General features: G+C 36.0%; 1 protein-coding gene and 1 long non-coding RNA gene across 3 annotated transcripts; both read left to right on the forward strand.

Moving 5' to 3' along the window:
• The first annotated feature begins 2256 nt into the window (after window positions 1–2256).
• LOC123564165 (cell surface glycoprotein 1-like) lies at window positions 2257–20078 on the forward strand. Its single transcript, XM_045357535.2, has 5 exons — window positions 2257–2513; window positions 12016–12118; window positions 13148–13819; window positions 16815–16836; window positions 17149–20078. The coding sequence occupies exons 1-5, from the start codon at window positions 2456–2458 to the stop codon at window positions 18421–18423; spliced, it is 2130 nt and encodes a 709-aa protein (XP_045213470.2). The 5' UTR covers window positions 2257–2455; the 3' UTR covers window positions 18424–20078.
• Window positions 5444–11828, forward strand: LOC123564166 (uncharacterized). Of its 2 annotated transcripts, XR_006688954.2 has the most exons (3): window positions 5444–8582; window positions 9310–9491; window positions 11069–11828. It is a non-coding gene; the product is annotated as an uncharacterized LOC123564166 (long non-coding RNA). The 2 variants fall into 2 exon arrangements; XR_008369866.1 differs by having other exon boundaries at window positions 9310–11828.
• Window positions 20079–21452: the final 1374 nt, after the last annotated feature.

Here is a 21452-nt window from a genome sequence, read left to right on the forward strand (position 1 = left end):
AGATATTCTTTCCACCCATTGATAACTCAGACTGATTTTCAAAGCTGTTAAAGAAAAACGTATTTCTTTTGACATGGGTTTACTATATTATATCAAGATAACCATCGTTTGCATTACAAGTAGTAATACACAGTTCACATCGTACATATGTCATAAATCACGTATTGTATCTATTCATGTTTCAAGTGTCCTACAAACCTAACCGGTATATATCCAGGTTACATCCTACGCATCAGTCTGACCAGAAAATATATCCAGGTAAGATTCTAAATGCAAAGATACCCTAAAATTACAATGTACATTACGCATTCAGACATTCACATGGATATTTTCAGTAAAAGAAAACTGTTTCTGATGTAGTGATTTCAAAACGCATGTAGCACGAAGAAATGTGTGAAGCTCTGCCGACGGTAATGCGGCGCAGAATGAGACCATGATACATGACAGCTAGCACGACCGTACGATACAAAGACGCAGTTTTGATTGTATTTGATTAATTTGAGATAATGTGTATTTTGTAATAGAATATAATGCGAGATACAGCGTACGAACATTTCACAAGGCCCTAACAGGGTTCGGTACCCAACAATAACAAATCCTGTCACGGTAACAGCCAACACACAAACCACACCCAACATAAAAGTAGTTTGAGTATTATATAAATATAATTGATGTTTTATTGCTCTCACTGACTCTCCACTCTTTTGACGACATATCAATGTTTCTAACGCGTGTCTTATATTAGCTATGTTTTCATGTCATCTGTGTATTGTACGTGCCGTTTCTGTAGAGATTTAGGTTACAGAGGTTTAATGGACATAAAGTTAAAAAATAATGATTCATTTTAGCTATAATTTTTAATGATACTAATTTAATAAACTGAAAAGTGCCGGCAAAGAGACTAAAGTATTCTTGCGTTAGTTCCAAAATTAAAATAAAAAGAATAGACTCTTGAAATGTTTTGAACATATCACCAGATAAATACATGCAATACATGCCTATTTCTCGTTTACCAGTGAATGGGTGGGTGTATACCGTAATGGTAACATAATTTTAGTAAAGTAATTTCTATCAATGTCATTATGATACGCCGACAGTGGACATTGATCATGTCGATTGACAGTAACATATAAAACATGCTTTTCCATTAATTTATCATGCTTGTGTTTCACGCGCGGACTGAGTGGGTGACTGAGGCGAACCTTGTCTTGTAGGTTGCTTGGACATACCTTGTTGTGTTGATGGCTCAAACGGACATTGCCATATTGTATTTTTGGGCACACAACAGAATACTGGCAAATAAGGATGATGAGAAGGTATAGGGAATAGTGACTGCGACAAATGGGTTTTCATGGTAGGGAGACATGATTATACGAATGAACAAGAGCTGTCGGAGGACAGCATCGCTCGACTATTCAACAGCCTAATATAAAAGTTGAAACGGGGCACAATTTTGTAAAAATGCAATAGAGAGTGATGTAAACTGTAGAATGCATGTCCAGCTCTTGACAGTGGACATGTGTGTGAAGTTTCAATCCATTTCCACCATTTCCAGCTCGATAGCCTAGTGGTAGAGCGTCCGCTTCGAGAGTGGGAGGTCGTGGGTTCGATCCTCGGCCGCGTCATACCAAAGACGTGAAAAATGGTACCAGTAGCTCCCTTGCTTGACTCTCAGCATTAAGGCAAACTGGCCTCTCTTCTCTCATACCCTCGTGGCGATGGATTCCATCAAGAATGAGGTGGCGAGATTGATTAATATAAGTTGTAGAACTTGATTCACAATCGACCTAAAATAAATTATGTATAAACAATACAAAATCTTAGCCAAATAGTGACGCCGGCGCACGGGTTAGTCTAATAACCCTGCCTATTCTTTGAATGGTAGAGCTAAAAACATCTTTGTGGAACGTTCGCTACAGATAAATAGTTCATATTTCATGGGGGGAAAACAGCAACTTTAATAGCTGTGTTTAACAATTTCATTCAAATGTTATGACACTTTTTAATACCATTTTGCAACATATCACGTCAGGTAAGTATTTCTGTTGAAAGTTATACCTAAAACTGTTTTATTTGAGGAAATGGGTCGCAATCAAGTCAAAACAAGAAAAGGACTTGATACGCACCTGTTTAACAGCAGACAAAACATGGATTTGTCATTTTATTGTCATTTATAGCGCTTTTCCTAAGCCTAACATAATGTTATAAAGCACACCCGCGGATATCCACTTTTATATAGTATTGGTCGGAAACTATCTAAACATGGTTGTGTAAAGGCACTCAACCGCGTCAGAATAAACTATTAAACTGAACAAGTATTTTCTTTCAGTATATGATAATACGATCGCATACCGTGGTTTTCGAAACATGTAAATTAGTAAATATGGGCGAGGTTGCATGAACCCAAGTTTTAGGTTGTATGACTTCCTGATCTGGACTTAAAACAGGATTTACGATGGCAGGGACCGCTGGGGCAGCCCTTTTTGGGATTGTCTTGCTGTCTGCGTGTCCAGGTAAGAGGCTATTTTTTTATAGATCAATTAAAATATATTTATTTAGTTTTAAACAGCGTGACGTAAACACATGCTTAAAAGTTACCCTACTGACATAGGAAATTAGTTTAAATATAGTATTTAGTATTATTTTGACGATACAGAAATATTTACAGATCGTAGAGCCGTGAAATAGTATGCATTAATTGTTTAAAACCGGTCTGTAGAAACAGATGTACGATAAATTTAACAGTGAAAATCAACCATGTGTTTATAACGCTTTTGATTTATAATAATGACATAGAAAGAAAGAATTCACATTTAATTTATTTTAGACTTAACAAGCGAACACATATAGATCTGATATCGATGAAACATTTCCCACCCCAATTATCATCTGATAATTAAGATTTGGGTCAATGGACTGGCCATCTGTTGTAGTTTAGATTCCTTTGACCTGTTAAGGCCTCGCCACAGTCACAATTTTTCAGGCTGAGTATTTTTCTCTTGAAAATTGCACTAAAGCCTTAACAGCTGGTCAAATTATCATCAACATAAGAAGCATATGATGATTTGTAGTACATATGCCGCTTGTAAAATATTTGAGTCTGGTTTAGACTGAAAATTTACCCCAAAATATTGAAATTTTATGTGCAGTAGAACTCCAATATAAAAAAATATTACAAAGACAAAATTTTGTTAATTTCATAGTACAATATGTATACTGCAAACTCCTACGGATTTTTGTCGAAATTGTTCCTGGTTATTGCATTAGACATAAAAAGACAACCCCATGTAAATTTAATTTAAAATGTTGTTTGTACATGCATTACTGACCACAGGTAGCCAGGTAAACCTATACATAATCCTATAATATCACCTGTTTATATACATGTAGATTATGTGTAAACAGATAACACAAATTGGATAAATTGATGGTGTTGGGATTTTTGTGTATAATTCAGTAATCAGGTAAAATTTCAAAATAATTTCTGAAGACTTTATTCTTCAAGGTCTGCTTTACAATTGGCTGTAATTATCTTTGAAATGTATTGAATATATATTGAGTTTGACTGCAGATAAAATTGCAAAATTTTGTCATAGAAAAATATCGAATAAAGGCATAATACAGGTAGTAAAATGCACATCCTTCTACTTGCATATGTTCACATAGATATTTAAAACATAATTATAACAAATTTATTGACTTTATTGTTACCACTTAGTCATCTTTTATTTTTATGAAAATTTCCATGTAAAATTTTGAGTCAAATGGCTGCCACTGTAGGCGATGCCTTAAACAGCCCAAGTGTTAAAAAAGTTTGATAAATGTTACAACATAGACATGACAAATTACATTAAACGTTGAACAACCAATTTTGACATTTGATTTAATGCATAACTACATTATTCTAATATTAAAATAAATAAGGAAAGAGCAACACTGAACCAGCTATAGTACAAGGGAGTTACCATATAGACACAGAAAAACTTCCATTATTCCCAAATTTGCGAATACTTGCAGATGTAAGTGTGTCTAATCTGTTTCTGTATTATGTCAGTATATATCACATTAAAGACAAACGCTTTTGGAACTAATAGTGTATAAAAATAGAGACGCGCTATAAAAATAATTACAAAATCAAAGTGTAGCAACTTTGATGAAATATTAAGAAATTCAAAACTTCTATCTTTTGAGAACAGGTGCAAATACCATATTTCATTATTAGTGTACAAAAGTAAAAGAGGAGATTGTCCTATATACATTTCAGATTTACTACATTTTGTTCATAATGATCATTACAGTCTGCGCTCAATCGAAAACATGGATCTTTCTATTGTTAAACCTAAAACGAACTACCTGAAACAAACATTTAGCTACAAAGCTGCACACATATGGAATTCACTTCCTTCTTACATTAAACTTCATAATAATAATATAACTACTTTCAAGCATAATTTAAAGAATTTTCTCTTGTTAAAATAGTTTTTAACAATTAATTACTTGTAATTACAAGAATTTTGTTGAATTGATGTTACTGTATTCTATTCCAATAATAATAATATTCATACTATCTTATTATTCAAATCTGGAACAATTTATTATCTTATGGGACAGACTTTCTTTTTTGTATGTATCTTAATTGTCATGTATAATCTTTGTGACGCATGATAATTCTTTTAAAACATAGTTATTGTTACATTACGTTTATTTAAGCCTTCTTTAATTTGAGACGTGTTTGTCGAGAAAATTTAAGTAATTCTGATATGTGTTTTTTTGTATAAATGTTAAATTATAAATTGACTGTATGATTGTGTGTATGTGTGAATGTATATCAGTTGAAGGCCATACTGGAAATAAGTTGTAAAATATCTGTATTTGTACACTTAGTATGTCACCTTCAGAAAATAAAATAAAAATAAAGTTATTATTATTTCCTACTCTACCCAAGAGCTTATTATTGACTTTGATGCTCATTTTTCACCACAACATTAACCTACATTATCATTATTTGTTACAACAATGACCTTAATTTTCATTATTTATCACAAGTGACCTTGCGTTTCTTTACTTACCACATCAATACCATATATTTATATCATGTTCGTAACTGATCTAGAATAGTAAACTGACCGCAGCAGTAAACTTGTAGTACCTTATAATTACCAGAACAGCAGCTGAACCGTCTTGTATCTAGCAAGCCTAAACAGAAGAATACACTATCTTTTTGTCAAAGTGAAAAGGGTAAAGTTTTTTGTTTAACGTGGTAGTCGACGAAAGTCCCCACTTGAAATAGATGGAACAATTTAGCGAGCCCACGGCAGGAGTCATATTTACATCCCCAGCACCAAGTCTAGGCGGATACTGCTGAAAACAGTACCACTTATAAGTAAATCACCCAGCACCGAATACTAGTCGGGATATCAGCCGCGACCGGGGATCGAACCCGGAAAGCTTGCATTATAGTCCAACCTGCTAACCATTGCGCCACTGACACTAAATTGTCCATATATATTATAGCGGAGCTTCATAACTGTTTTTCTCCATTTCCAAAGCACCATTTGCATTCTTAATACATCCGCGAACAACACTGTTCCTACAAAATCTGACTACCTTGCCCAGGACTTTGATCAGGGTCCAAAATATTATAATTATAGTCATTTCTCTATCACCCAAACCTGATGACGATTATATTTAAAACTTTAAAAATGTCTTAGTCATGTGCTACCCATTGCTACACTTAATAACATAAATGAAAGGATCATGTCGGTCTTTTCTTATTCAAACATTTCACTTAGAAATATTGATGCGGTTTGAAGCAAACAGTTAAAACAATTTGTAGCTAACCAAACAGTAGCGTACACTCTTTTTGGAGTAATTTATGACTTAACAGTAGCATACGTTCTGTTGGAATATCGATGCATTTGTAGCTATCAACAACCAGTTGCTTACATTCTACGAAATATTGATGCAGTTTGTAGCATACATTCTATGGAAAGTTGAGGTGCCTTATGTGTAGCTTAATAACAAACAGTAGCATATGTTTTATTGGAATAATAATGCAGTCTGTAGCTTACAATAGCCAGTAAGTTGGTAACTGGAATATCAATGTAGTTTACAACACCAGTAGCACACATTCTACGGAATATTGATGCAACGTGTAGCTTATTGGGCAAAAACATACATTCTACGGACTAATGATGCAGCATGTAGCGTACTAGACAGTAGCATACATTCTACGGACTAGTGATGTAACGTGTAGCTTACCTGACAGTAGCATACACTCTACGGAATGTTGACGCAACGTGTAGTTTACCAAACAGTAGCATATGGAATATAGATGCAGCAGCGTGTAGCTTACCAGACAGTAGCATATGGAATGTTGATGCAACGTGTAGTTTATCAGACAGTAGCATATGGAATGTTGATACAACGTGTAGTTTACCAGACTGTAACATATGAAATGTTGATGCAACGTGTGGTTACCAGGCAGTAGCATATGGAATGTTGATGCAACGTATAGCATACCAGTCAGTAGCATAGGGAATGTTGATGCAACGTGTAGTTTACCAGACAGTAGCATATGGAATGTTGATGCAACGTGTACTAGTTTACCAGACAGTAGCATATGGAATGTTGATGCAACGTGTACAGTAGCATATGGAATGTTGATGCAACGTATAGCATACCAGACAGTAGCATACTGAATGTTGATGCAACGTATAGTTTACCAGACTGTAGCTTATGGAATGTTGATACAACGTGTAGTTTACCAGACTGTAGCATATGGAATGTTGATGCAACGTGTGGTTACCAGACTGTAGCATATGGAATGTTGATACAACGTTTGGTTACCATACAGTAGCATATGGAATGTTGATGCAACGTGTGGTTACCAGACAGTAGCATATGGAATGTTGATACAACGTTTAGTTACCAGACAGTAGCATATGGAATGTTGATGCAACGTATAGCATACCAGACAGTAGCATATGGAATATTGATGCAACGTGCAGTTTACCAGACTGTAGCATATGAAATGTTGATGCAACGTGTGGTTACCAGGCAGTAGCATATGGAATGTTGATGCAACGTATAGCATAGCATATGGAATGTTGATGCAACGTGCAGTTTACCAGACAGTAGCATATGGAATGTTGATGCAACGTGTAGTTTACCAGACAGTAGCATATGGAATGTTGATGCAACGTATAGCATACCAGACAGTAGCATATGGAATGTTGATGGAACGTGCAGTTTATCAGACAGTAGCATATGGAATGTTGATGCAAAGTGTAGTTTACCAGACAGTAGCATATGGAATGTTGATACAACGTGTAGGTTACCAGACAGTAGCATATGGAATGTTGATGCAACGTGTAGTTTACCAGACAGTAGCATATGGAATGTTGATGCAAGATGTACAGTAGCATATGGAATGTTGACGCAACGTATAGTTTACCAGACAGTAGCATATGGAATGTTGATGCAGCGTATAGCATACCAGACAGTAACATATGGAATGTTGATGCAACGTATGGTTACCAGACAGTAGCATATGGAATGTTGATGCAACGTGTAGTTTACCAGACAGTAGCATATGGAATGTTGATACAACGTGTAGTTTACCAGACAGTAGCATATGGAATGTTGATGCAACGTGTGGTTACCAGACAGTAGCATATGGCATGTTGATGTAACATATAGCATACCAGACAGTAACATATGGAATGTTGATGCAACGTGTAGTTTACCAGACTGTAGCATATGGAATGTTGATGCAACGTGTAGTTTACCAGACAGTAGCATATGGAATGTTGATGCAAGATGTAGCTTACCAGACAGTAGCATACATTCTGCGGAATATTGCTGCAAAACATTGATTCATTGAATATTGATTTAATTTGTGGTTTCTTACTGATTTTATTACAACAAACAGAAGTATATATTCAACGAAATATTGATGCAAAGTTAGTTCACAATAACTGACTGTATCATTTATTCTATGACAATTCTAACAGACAAGAAAGTTTGGCTGGTCTGATACTAGTTTGAATTATGACACCGACAGATAGTGAATTAAGCTAATAACTACTGTAAATATTATGACAGTTGGTAATTTCTTTTGACAACTGAATCATTATTGAATAATATTTGCATACATTTATTTAAGTTAACGTGTAAACAAAATAAATATTACCATATATACGAAACTACAAAATATGGCGGTCCTAGTATATAATACGTGTACTGTGACTGTGGCATCACCTGTGAAAAAGATATATCATTCTCTAATTATTAAAACCCGAGATAGTAAGCGTTTTTGTAGAAAAGTTTAAGAAAAACTGTTTCAGTATTATGTTGTTTTTTTGGCGTGTCTACGTGTCTTGGCTGAAAATCTTACTAGTAGGTACTTGAACCATGTCTGACAGTTGAGTTTGTAAAAATGTGTCTTCCCCATTTCAGTAAAAAATGTCAGCATTACCAAAATTGTGATAGTTTTGAGGTTAGAGAAGTGTATATATGAACGAGTTAATCGACAACGATTGTTTTTAGCAAAGGAGACTGGGCAAACGAATATGAACCTGGTAACTGAAAACACTTTTATACCTTGTTTGATTATAATTACATGTTTTTTTTTTCATCTCACTGACTGTAGATACAGTATTTTCCGCAACTTAATGTAAGTACGCATAAATAAGCGAATACTAGTACGTAAAAAGGGAAGCGCACAGACGGGTAAACTGAGCAGCTAAAAGCTAGATCTTTTATTGAAAGTGCCTTGATACAAATCAAGAAAAAGCAGATCCGTTTTCATTAATCTATATTGACTAGAATGAAGAATTTCTACATCGGTTCTTTTGTTTGAACGGTTAATGAAATTACCGTCATTGACATTAACTTAATGATTAAGGCTATGAAAATATTTTATCAAAATTTCATACCTAGAAAATTGACCTGCAGGCACAGACGAGTGTAAATAATGAGTGCACATTGACAATAGGTATTTGATGGTGTCGTTTATTGTTATAGTTAAATGAAGGAACGGTTCAATCGAGGTCAGTGTGTCGAGAATACGCGGCATTGAAATAAACTCTATGAGATGAATAAATATATTTATGCATTCTGGAACATGTTTAAGAAGCAGTTTTAACTTAAATTATTGAATGAAATAACGCGTTTTCCATTATTTAATGAAATATACATGGGTTTTAGACAATTTGTGTGTATAGCAAGCTTCAAGTGATATATTCATATGATTTTAAAGTGTATGTATTCAAAAACTATATCAAGTTTTCTTCCTCATTCGTTCAGTTACAGGTTTTAGATTTCTCACTGTGTAAATAATCGATACAGACGACAATTGTTGAAATGTAAATTTATACAAGATCTTTCGTCGTCACAGAGTATCAGGAAGGTTGAATCTATCGTTTATTTGTTCTGCAGTCTTGACAACATCAGACGCACATGCGCCGCGTGCACGAGGTCCGTTCTTGGTGAGTAAATGCTCCGGCTCACGCAGACATAATGACATGCGCTTAATAGGCAATGGTCAATATTACATGTAAAGAACCTATAAATAAGAACACTTCTGTGTTGGCAGCTTGCAGCGTTTCCCTTTGTGAGAGAAAGAAAGAAGTATGTTTTACTTGTAACATATTTCAAGTACAATAATTTGATCAATAGTCTTTGAAATATGACAACGTTTCTACAGTCTTGATGGATGCATGAGTAACACACGGTTGGATGCCGAGTAAAGTACCGGTTGGATGCCGAGTAATGTACCGGTTTGGATTCAAACAGAATCGTCTGCTCGATTGAGAATCAGTGACAACATTCATTTTTAGACGAAAAAAAGTTTTTCTTAAAGAAAAAGCTCTTTCTATTTAGTTATTTTGAATTATTTACGAATGTACATATCTGTATCTACACACGTTATAGTTAAATAGAATCAGGTTATCCCTTTCCGTACCCCCCCACCCCCCTCAAAGACAGCAGTACCAAAAATGTTCGTGTGGTTTCAGATCTAGTTGGTGGCCATCTTTTTTACTTCTTCTAAACAGTATACAGTGTGCCGATCTTCACCGGTTCAAATACTCATCTTAGCCGCCACAACTAGTGAAGGTTAAAAGTTTTCCTATTTAATGTTTTAATATGTTAAATTAATTATTGCAATTGTATTCTTTTAAAAAAATTCGCTATTTTCCAGTCTGTTAAAGCATGACACGAAAATTGCTCAATTATTGCCACAATTTATTACCCTCCAAAAAGTTTATGTGAGATTTTGATTTCTTTACATTTTTTATGTAAAACGAGCCGATGAATTTCAAGATATCATTGTACCGGTATATACCGGCTACTGATGCATGAGGGAAAACCTATATATACCTCTTTCATTATACAATGATGAAACATAAATTGCATTTTGCAAAGTATTTCATTAGGAACTTACTTAAACGAAAATGTAAAAAACGTGTATATTTAAAGGTTTGACCGGTATTTTTTTATGTACAACATTGCAAGATTCTCGCACCGGGCCTGAGAAGAATACATTTCAGGCAGAACCTCGTATGAAGAAATCTGTATGAGAAATGTAAAAATATCTTGAGCTCGCCGTGAGGACAGTCCGGGGAGCTTTTAATATATCGCCGACCGTAACGGCAGTACGTCATCGTCCACGTCGGACATTGACACTTTGATAAAGATTGGGTACAAGCGCATACATTAAACAATCTCCTCCTATAGTGTTTAGCTAGATGAGTCCTGCCCTCCACTCATATAGGTATCGGCGAGCCCAGCTATGTACTGTCCGCTTAGGCCGCTGTATAGTTCAGTGAGCGAGTGTGCTGGGTTAAATACGGCATGTCAAGTCGTGGTAGGCTTATATAAACAAAACATGCATTTGTAATCGATGAGCTTCAACTGAACACGACACCTTTTTTCTCCTCTCTTTAATGACAAGCTAGGACAGTTATCCTCTCCGACTCCCACGAAACATTGGTCCTATCGTAAACACTTGTCCTGTTTAGTTCAGTACTTACAATGTATTTTTATTTCATACTTCTTTACCTAGTTTCACCCATCTGTATGGAACGTTATGTAGTCAATGACTGCCAGGCGTTACAAGCGTTACGCAGCAATAGTCTGCAACACAACCAGTCAACCAACCAAAATGAGTGACTGTCATATTGAAGGAATGGACAAGTAACACACGAATGAATGAATGAATGAATGAATGAATGAATATTCTAGACCAGTATGGCGATGATATCTGTTTTAGTCATATTCATTCAATATGTAATGCAGGAAGTGTTAAATACTTAATTGAAATAGATAAACTAATATGGCATGGTAAAAAAATCAGGAAGTTTGAAATATATGTAGAATCTGTATCAGATATCAGTCTACGTAATTGGATAGTCAATACCTTCTGTCAGAATGCCAGTTTGGTTTTATTGTTGTCACGTACGTTATGTATTTGAGAAACGTGAGCACAAATGGAGCATTTAATGAGACTTTCAAAGTTATTGATAGTTTCTGTTATTGTTTCAAACGGCAAAATGTCTAAAACAGTTAAGATTCTTTCTGAGCAGGCACTTAAAGCTATCAATAAACTCTGAAGTCTTTTAAAAGCATTGCTGTAGATGTTGAAAAGTCAGTCCACACTAGTAAAAAAAAAATTCAAGTATCTAGGTGAAGTTTTTAAAGTTTGGAATAATAACGTAAATGCGTTGTCTTTATGTCCAATCTTGACCTGTTTCTCAGCTGCAACTACGTTAGATTTATGACATTTATAGACGAACTAGTTATTGTGTTCTGTCATGAAAAGCATATATTTCTCGTTATATACTATGTTTTTGTTAACATTTACAAAATGCATAGTGTATGCTCACTTTACTAGAAAAAATTGAAGTGGATTGGATTTATATAGATTTGAATATCCAAGGAAACAACGTTAGTGACTGACCTTCCAGAGATCTTCTGAACCGTATATCTAATCAATTTCTTCTAAAATTTCAGTTGTTGATGCAGCAGACACTACGGGTTTGATCATAGCCGGAACCGTCGCGGGGGTAGTTTTGCTCTTATTGTGTGCTGGAGTGGCTATCGTCTGCTTCTATAAGTAAGTAGCCGGCACCATACACGTAAACTTTGACTGCTTAATGTGTACACGTAAACGTTGACTGCTTAATGTGTACACGTAAACATTGACTGCTTAATGTGTACACGTATACGTTGACTGCTTAATGTTAATGTGTACACATAAACGTTGACTGCTTAATGTGTACACGTAAACGTTGACTGCTTAATGTGTACACGTAAACATTGACTGCTTAATGTGTACACGTATACGTTGACTGCTTAATGTTAATGTGTACACGTAAACCTTGACTGCTTAATGTGTACACGTAAACTTTGACTGCTTAATGTGTGGTTTTGTATCTTACATTCATTTTCAAAGTCCGTATGATGCAGATTGTTTGTTGGGAGATTTTAGCTTTCATCGTTTCTTTAGCTCGACTGTTTAAAATTATTTTTCAAATAGTAGAGCTCTTGTAGTCACTCTTCCGTCGGCGTCCGCGTCACGAATGTTTTGCATGTAAGCAGGTTTCTCAACAACTACCAGGACAATTGTTTTCAAACTTCGCACATGTCTTTGGCATCATGGGATGACTTCCCTTGAAAAGTTGCATATAAATCTACTTTGTATGTTATAAAGATTATGCCACTTTTTAAGTTAGAATTTCAATTTAAAATTTTGCACGTAAGCAGGTTAATCAGACACTACTAAGCTAAATGCTTCCAAACTTCAATTATGTCTTCGGCATCGTGAGATGACCTCCCAGGACAAGTTACATAGTTCTAGTTTTTATTTTGTAATATTATGCCCCCTTTTAACACATTTGTTTTGACAGTTTTGCATGTAAGCATGTTTCTCAGTAATCACTTCACCAAATGTTTTTAGATTCTAAACACATCTTTGCAGTCATTACACTGTAAGTTTCGTTACTCTTGCTTACATTTTGGCAAAGTTATGCCCCATTTTCAACTTAAAATATTTCGCTTAAAGCTTTTCTGCAAGTTAGTATATGTTGAAAGGCTTCAAATAGTTACATACATACTTACGTAGCCTTCTACCATTCTCTTTCAGGCGCCAAAGTCTGAATGAGCAGGAAGACAAACATCGGCACAGAAAGAACAAACATAAGGTGTTTGTAGCTAATGGGGTCCCTCCTCCACATAAGCATTATGCGAAACGACATCACGCTAACGGTTTCATACACAATTCCGCACCACAGATGCCACCTCCGCCCATGATGACTTCTGTGCCTATGCCAAGACCGCCGCCGCCGGCATATGTTGAATCAGTACCTGCGCCGCCATTAAGAGTACCATATGCCACCTACCACGGACCGCCGCCAGAAATGCGGTATCAGATGCAAGGTCAGTCTAGACCCGGAACGATGTCCGGTCCGCCACCAATAGTGATTCCTTTTGAAACGACCGGCGGTGCTGGTGGAACCGTTACTGTCAGACCGGACCCACGACCCGTCGTCCACAAAAGGTCAAAATACAAGAGACGTGAACGGATAGATACAAATGACGAGCATAGAAGATCTCCAAGTAAACACAGGTCGCCGAGCAGACATAGACACAAGTCACAAGAATTTATTGTCCAGCAATCGTACGACGGAATACCTGTGATCCGACCAGTAATATATATTGACGACGATGAAGAAGATAGACATAGGCACAGATCAAAATCACGTGATCGGCATCATAAGAAAAATACTCCATCTCCAAAAGAAGGAGCTCAAATAACGTAAGTACTTAATTTGTTGATGTACGGCGATATCTTAATATCGAAACTGACCCAAGTCCAAATATCAGGCTATAATTACAGAAAGCAGTAAGTGGCATTGTATTTCTCTGCAGTTGCAGCTGTCAAATTAAGCAAAAGCAAAATAAGTACCAGGTAGAAAATGCGACCTCTACAGAGTTAACATATATTTCAATGATTTTTACTAGTGACCTGGGAGGCAGGGGATCCGTCTCCTAGCGTTGATCTAGTGTTTGACGCCATATGACCTTGTTTCAAAACTGGCCTAGATTGTATCTGGATAAATACTCTTATTCGGTTTTATGCATACCAGATAGAAACTGTGTTATGTTGGTTACGTCCATCCGTCCGTATCAGTTGTGTCCGCTCCATATAACTTGAACTCTTTGACGGATTTTCGTGAAACTTGGGTCAAATGATCACCTCATCAAGTCGATGTGCAAAACTTATGAGTCAGCCTTGTCGGCTCAAGGTCAAGGTCACAACTCAAGGTAAAAGGTTTGAGCCTTCTATTTTGTGTCCACTCTGTATCTCTTAAACACCTTGAAGGATTTTCATGAAACTTGAGTCAAATCATCAAGACAGTGTGCAGAACACATGAGTCAGCCATGTTGGCTCAAGGTTAAGGTCACAACTCGAGGTCAAAGATTTTAGCCTTCCATTTTGTGTCCGCTCTGTATCTTGTAAACGCCTTGAAGGATTTGAATATGACTTGGCTGTAATATTTCTCTTATCAAGACGACGTGCAGAACTACAATTCGCCCATGCCAGCTCAAGGTCAAGGTCACAACTCAAATAATTTGACATTATGACCAAGTTGTTTATCCCAGATAGCCCATTTTCAGTTTAGGCCTAAGTTTCACTAAGACAAAGTTTTGAACAAAAAAACCCCACATAGATCGGATAACAGATAGGCGTCTACAGATCAAGGTGTTACTGGTAATAACATTATACCATGATATCACAATGATATGGCCTTCCTTAAACCCAATATCATCAAATTTCAAATTTAATCTATCTAAATTTATCAAGAAAAACATTCAGACCACATTTCAAGTACATATGCAAATCAGGCTTAAAATGAGACATGTAGAGTGGTTAAAAGATTTTCTAGGGATTGACCCAGGGACCTAGATTTTGACCCCAGATAAGAGAGTTTTAAATTTGACTTAGATTTATCCAGCAAGAAATAAAAAATGCTGCCTTTGGAGGGTTAACTAAGTTTTTCTATGATTTGACCTAGTGATCTAACTTTTGATCCTAGATGACACCTTTTTTTAACTTGACTTAAATTACATAGGGACAAATATTCTGACCATGTTTTTATTTGTAACTTAGTTTGAAAAGTGACCTCTGAGCAGAAACAAGGCTTTTCTAGCATTTGACCTAGTGTCCTATACTAATACTATTGTCCTAAATTTCACCCAAAGAACATTTCGGCAAAGTTTCAGGTAGATCTGACTGAAAATGCTCTGGGGTGTTAAAATGGTTATCAAGGATGATGTGACCTAGTTTTTGACCTTAGATGACCCAGTTTCAGACTTAACCTAGATTTCACCAACAAAGCTGCATGAAGATCAATGTGGCCTTTAGAATGTTAACAAGGTTTTCGTACAGTTGACCTTCTGACCTCCTTTGTGATCCTAGATTGATCAGTTTTAAACTTTACCTTAATTTCATTAGGACAAAATATTCAAACCTGATTTCTTATGACATTGTATCAGTTTGAAAATATATAACTCTTAAGAATGTAAAAATGGTGTTTTGTTTAATTTGAACCAGTGACCTACTTTTAACCCTAGATGACCTTGTATCAAACATATTGAGCATTTTTGTTGCTAACATTCTGACCAAGTTGCATTAAGATTGGACTAAAGTTGTGGCAAAACCATACCTCTATTTTGCACCTTGTCATAACTATGGTCCTTTTTATCTTGGAAAAAATGGTGTCTTTGTTCAGGTCCATCTTTCTAGGAGAGTATATAAGCTATAGTTATGAAGCTGTTTACATTCCTTTCCTATCAGTAAGTAAGTAAAATGGCCAAAATGAACCACCCAAGTGTTGGTACCTGCACTGAACCACACAAGCATTGGTACCTGTATTGAACCACACAAGCATTGGTACCTGTACTGAACCACACAAGCATTGGTACCTGTACTGAACCACACAAGCGTTTGTACCTGTACTGAACCACAAAAGTGTTGATACCTGTACTGAACCACATAAGCTTTGGTACCTGTACTGAACCACACACGCTTTGGTACCTGTGCTGAACCACACAAGTGTTGGTACCTGTACTGAACCACACAAGTGTTGGTACCTGTACTGAACCACACAAGCTTTGGTACCTGTACTGAACCACACAAGCTTTGGTACCTGTGCTGAACCACACAAGCGTTGGTACCTGTACTGAACCACACAAGTGTTGATACCTGTACTGAACCACACAAGTGTTGGTACCTGTACTGAACCAGTTATTATAAAATATGAAAATGTATACTTGGAATACTGATTTTTATGTAATGAAAACTCTAGAATTGCAAAATATTTGTAACCCGATATTCAAAGTTAAAAGTTATTGCATTGTTATATATCCTTGACTCAGTGGCACAACTCAGATTCTGTACTTTATTACAATGTCCTTATGTTCACTCACAATTCGCAGTTTATTGTTAATATACTGTTTTACTGACATTACTGTATTTCCCAGAGATATAGTTCTAAGGTAGACCAACATCCACAACAAACATATTTTAATTTCCACAATGCTGTTTGCTGTAGAGAGGTTCTACCATGTAAACAGTGAACTTTCAGTAGGATAGTTATCTAGAGTCTTATTTTGGGAGCATAGGATTGTTTTATCAACATTCTATATTAGATAGAGTTTCATTTGCAAGAATAACAGTATTCTTTCTGTAGGATACACTTCCTGTTACAACATTACTAAAAATAACTTACATTTTTTCTTCATTTCAGTGAAATATCGGATGAGCCTCAGGTAACTCTTTTCCTCCTTTCCCAAATGTATAGCTTGGCAAAAACAGAAAATTTGGTGTATCTTAATAATAAGGCAGTCATTGCTAGTTTTGTAGTGTATTCGCTTATTACTGTAAATGCATCATTTGGAATTAGCATTAGCTAACCTACAGATCGAGTCATAAACAATTTGGTTCTTTTTCAAACACTATCATTCTGATTTTCGTTAAAAGATTTCACTGCTAGTAACAAAGAATTTCTAGTGTGTGTTATCATTTTATACCCATTTTTGAAAAAAACAGTCCAATGATTTCATGTAAATTTCTCATTTCAGGTTACAATAATACGTGCTGAAGCAGAGGTAAACACTGACCAAACATCACAGTCAAGAATATTAACTCCGCCTCCAACACAGACGGAGAGATCACGTGCCTCGTCTGTAACAGAGGCTGTCAATGCATTGCGCATGTCTGTAAAAGATCATCTTGACGATGACAATGTTTCCACGTCTTCTCACTCATCAAAGGCACCATCATTTGGATGGACACAAAGTGAGCAACGAGCCCCAGACCCTGTAGCTGGTGATGTTATTTTTTATCCTGCTGGTACGCAAGTAGAGACAAGCCGTCATACTGAACCTCATGCTATACAAAAAGAAGATGTTTACAGCTATACCAAAGTAATAAGATCTTCGGCAAAAGCTTCAGAACCCCTGCCGCCAGAAAGTCCAATACCAGCCCGGGAACCAACTTCTCATTCAAATGAAGGCTACGAAGTTCCAAAGGATATAAGACGATCGGCAACAGGCACTCGAGATGAAGAGAAGCATTATCAAACAGAGCACGACCCTGTGATAGGTCCCTACAGTGATATTGGCACATCCATGTCAGATCGCCTGCAACATCTAGTAGAAGATGGTGACAAATCGAGGTTCAGCCACTACAATGTGGGAGCGATCAATTTCGCCGAGGAGGAGGGGGATGAGGAGCCAGTTCAGATGAGAGTAAAACGCCCCGACACCCCTCCTTCTGATATACCACGTGAGAGCTTCTATTCAAAAGTTATAAAACGACCAAAATCACCACCAAATGATATACCAATAGTATCTCCTAGAGAATCAACCGAAGTTCCTCCATTAAATCTTACAAGCACAGTGAATTCACCCCGTGAGCAAAGTTACAGACCATCGACCCCTCCCAAAGATTTTCCCATTACTCCACAGTCATCTTTTATAAGACCACGCCCTAGTACCCCTCCAACAGATTTTCCCATGACACCCAAAGATTCTGGTGTTTCTGCACGTCCAGCTACACCACCATATGATGGATTAGACACAAGCAGGGTAGGAGAAACACAAAGGTCAACAGCAGTTGACCCGACAACAGGTGAGCCAGGATCGTTCCAGGCTCGGCAGAGGCTTATTGAAGCTCATTTAATGAAGAATGCTCAACCAGGACCTTCAGGTAGTGGGGCTACTGCAAAACCTGCTCAAAGTTCAGTCCCTAAACCTGCATTCACCCCTGCACCTCAGCCCCCACCTGTTCCTGTTGTTACAGTAACACCAGGTGTGGTTCCCCCTGCACCTCCCCCACCCCCTCTTCCTAGATAATTCCCTTAGGTAAATCAAATTTCTAACTTTATATAATGTGCTACCTTCATGTTTGTCTCTCCGGTAACCATAGTTACACTACTAGTATTTCAATACCCATACTAACAATCATCTGAAAAGATTTAAGCTGATTCGCATGTGATGCATACACAGTTACCCCTGTGACATGTAAATAAAGAACTCTTGTTATTAGATGTATATCTGCAATAGTATATGTACTGACAATGATCATGTATGTTATATTTGCATCACCTGTTGAACACTGCTTTAACTGGTTTGTATTTATAGAAGCCATCAGTGGAAGTTATTGGTTCAGTCAAAATAAACTTTGTGTCACACTTTTATAGCCTTTATAAATGGGGGAAATTTGCTTTTCTCGGAAATGAGGAAGGTTTTTATTTGTTGTTACTTCAAGATATTAATGAAATGGCCACTTTTTTATTATCAGATTTCAGTTTGTACTAACGGCAAATTTAAAGTATGAACTTTATTTCAGGAAGGAATAAATTTTTAAAAAACGCAGTGACATTTTTTTTAACAAACGTATTTTAGACCAATGAACGTCTCTCTAATTATGTATTGCAAATAGCAGTATATGATCTCATGTTTTACCTGATGCATTGCAACAAATTAAATGCAAATTTTATCTTCCTGATGCAATGAAGTGTATTATATTTTCACCATTTACCAGGTGTAATAAAGTCTAGTGTGCTCATGTCACTTCTCATGTATTTACTTATTTCTTTATAGTGAATGGCTTTCAAAGCTGATTATAAGTCATGTTTAAATGTATAGAAATGTGTGTATAGTTCAATCTTATTTCAGTACAATATCATCTCTATAAAACTGTGTACTGGAGACAACACTGATTGCCAAAAACGTTATTATATACATGATAATTAAGTTACATAAACTGCAACTGTTGTTGCAGAATGTATGCACATATTATGCTCACAACATATTGTCAAAATTTCATAATACATGTACTGTTACCTGCGCCTGGGTTTTGTAATGTTTATATAAAATGTATGGTCTAAATCAAGCTCTTGATACTGTGCAATACTCTCAGAATAGCTTGAGTCAAAAATTCATTTTTATTCAGATTTTATTCTTACCAGGGTCAGTTTTTAAGTAAATAAAATGTGTATTTAAAGTAGTAAGTCTGAACATTTGAAGGTGTTGAGTGTATTTATAATATAATCAGACTTTTCCGTAAGTTATTTCATTGACTGAATCTGTTGTAGCATCTTTTGTGAGAAGTCAAAATCATGATTTTCATCATTTTTAAATTATTTGTGAAAACAGACATTTTGATTATCATTTTTGTTTACAAAATTGGGTTTTCTCTGAAAACATACATGTTTTAAGCAGTAAATGTTATTAACATGTCAGTTTTAATTTGTACAGTTATTTTCTACTCTAAACTGCAGTGAAGTACATATTTCACTTTTTTTATTTATCAAGCATATAGATTTTTATTGCCTCAAAGAAAACTGTTTGTAATACTCCACTATACTTTATATTACAAGATGTATTATTCATATATTTTATTTTGTGTAAGTTTTTCATATTTGTTGATTTTATCACAAATTTTATAGGAATATATCTTAAGTGGTGTATATAAATAAGTTAATAAAATTTCTACCTAAGTTTTACTTAGTCTATGCTTGGTTTACACCATTTTCCAGCAGTTAAGTTACAAATTTTCAACAGTATTATGTAAAAGGTAGCCCTAGATAGAACAAGAGGAAACTCCACAGGGTGCTCAAAATGTCAAAAAATGAAAATGCTATAGGCTCGATTTGATTGAACCTGTTTATGGACGGTAGTGGAAATGCATGCTACCGTCCACGCCCTCTAGCCCTGGTTTGAGCAGAACATTTACACATGTTACCGGTACCAAAAAACAAGAGACATCCACAGATGTGTTCATATGGCGGTGCACATGGAAATGTATACACTAGTATTCAATTCCACGAAAAGCGGCATATAGTCTCTAGTTAAATTTAATTGACTTGCCTTAAATGAGGAAATAAGTTCTGCTAGAGTACATCAACTGAAGCTGAAGAAGTTGGAGAATAAAATTTACCATTATCAGAACTTATATTTACAAGCTCCCAAATCAAGGTCTTGGCAGGCAAAGATTTCGTGTTACTTAGAATAGATACCAGTAGACCCACTCTACTTTAGTAACAAAGTTTTAAGACCTAAATCAGCCCCTACTTGCAATATATCCAGGTTTAGAATTAACCATACACATGTGACAGACAACAAAGGAAGTAAACAGTGTCCTGTTTCATCTATACACAGGTATACGCTGTCAACTTTATAAAAGGACAGTTGAAACCTTAGCATAACTACTATTCATCCATTACTTCCCTTAGTTTGACTATAGTTAAACCTGCTTTAACAGCCACCGGTATTTAGCCAGCACTTGCCTTCAGCAGGCACTCTACTTACTCCCAAAACTAACTTTGTTCTTATTTGTTTGCCTTCAGCAGCCACCTGTCTTCAACAGCCACCCTGTGTCATTCCCTTGACTGGCTGCTTAGTGCAGGTTTGACTGCATGTAACATTTTCAAATTTATTCCTGAACTACATATACTGTATTATATTGCTGCAAATGGATTGTAAAAAAAAATTCCTTATTTCCTCAATAGTTTACAACTGGTTTTGTTGATCATTTTTATAATAGAAAAGTTTTATTTTACAGTATTTCTAGTGTCCTAGATTTTTAAGTTCTCTTCATCATATTATTTAGGTAGAGATTACACAAAAATGTCCATGAATGTGTGGTATACGGCTTAATGTTTCATAAACAATTACAGTCAGAATTATAGCATCTTTCCTGTTTAATGTCTTGTGATGAAAAATAAGACCAACACTGGTCCTTTAGGTAAAGACAAGCACATCATTTTAATAAGCTTGTTGGACTGGCTCCTTTCATTAAAGTTGTTGATTCTGTAATGCTAAATGCAAAAACAGCAAAGGAAAGGAAATTAAAATTGGCCATCTTAAAAAAACACCAA

The sequence above is a fragment of the Mercenaria mercenaria genome, chromosome 2, assembly GCF_021730395.1.
Source record: "Mercenaria mercenaria strain notata chromosome 2, MADL_Memer_1, whole genome shotgun sequence".
Classification (NCBI taxonomy): domain Eukaryota; kingdom Metazoa; phylum Mollusca; class Bivalvia; order Venerida; family Veneridae; genus Mercenaria; species Mercenaria mercenaria.

Coding starts and splice junctions, on each gene's coding strand:
- LOC123564165 (XM_045357535.2), top strand. CDS start 2,456: ATGGCAGGGACCGCTGGGGCAGCCCTTTTTGGGATTGTCTTGCTGTCT. Junction 2,514..12,015: donor CTTGCTGTCTGCGTGTCCAG/GTAAGAGGCTAT, acceptor CTAAAATTTCAG/TTGTTGATGCAGCAGACACT. Junction 12,119..13,147: donor GCTATCGTCTGCTTCTATAA/GTAAGTAGCCGG, acceptor ATTCTCTTTCAG/GCGCCAAAGTCTGAATGAGC.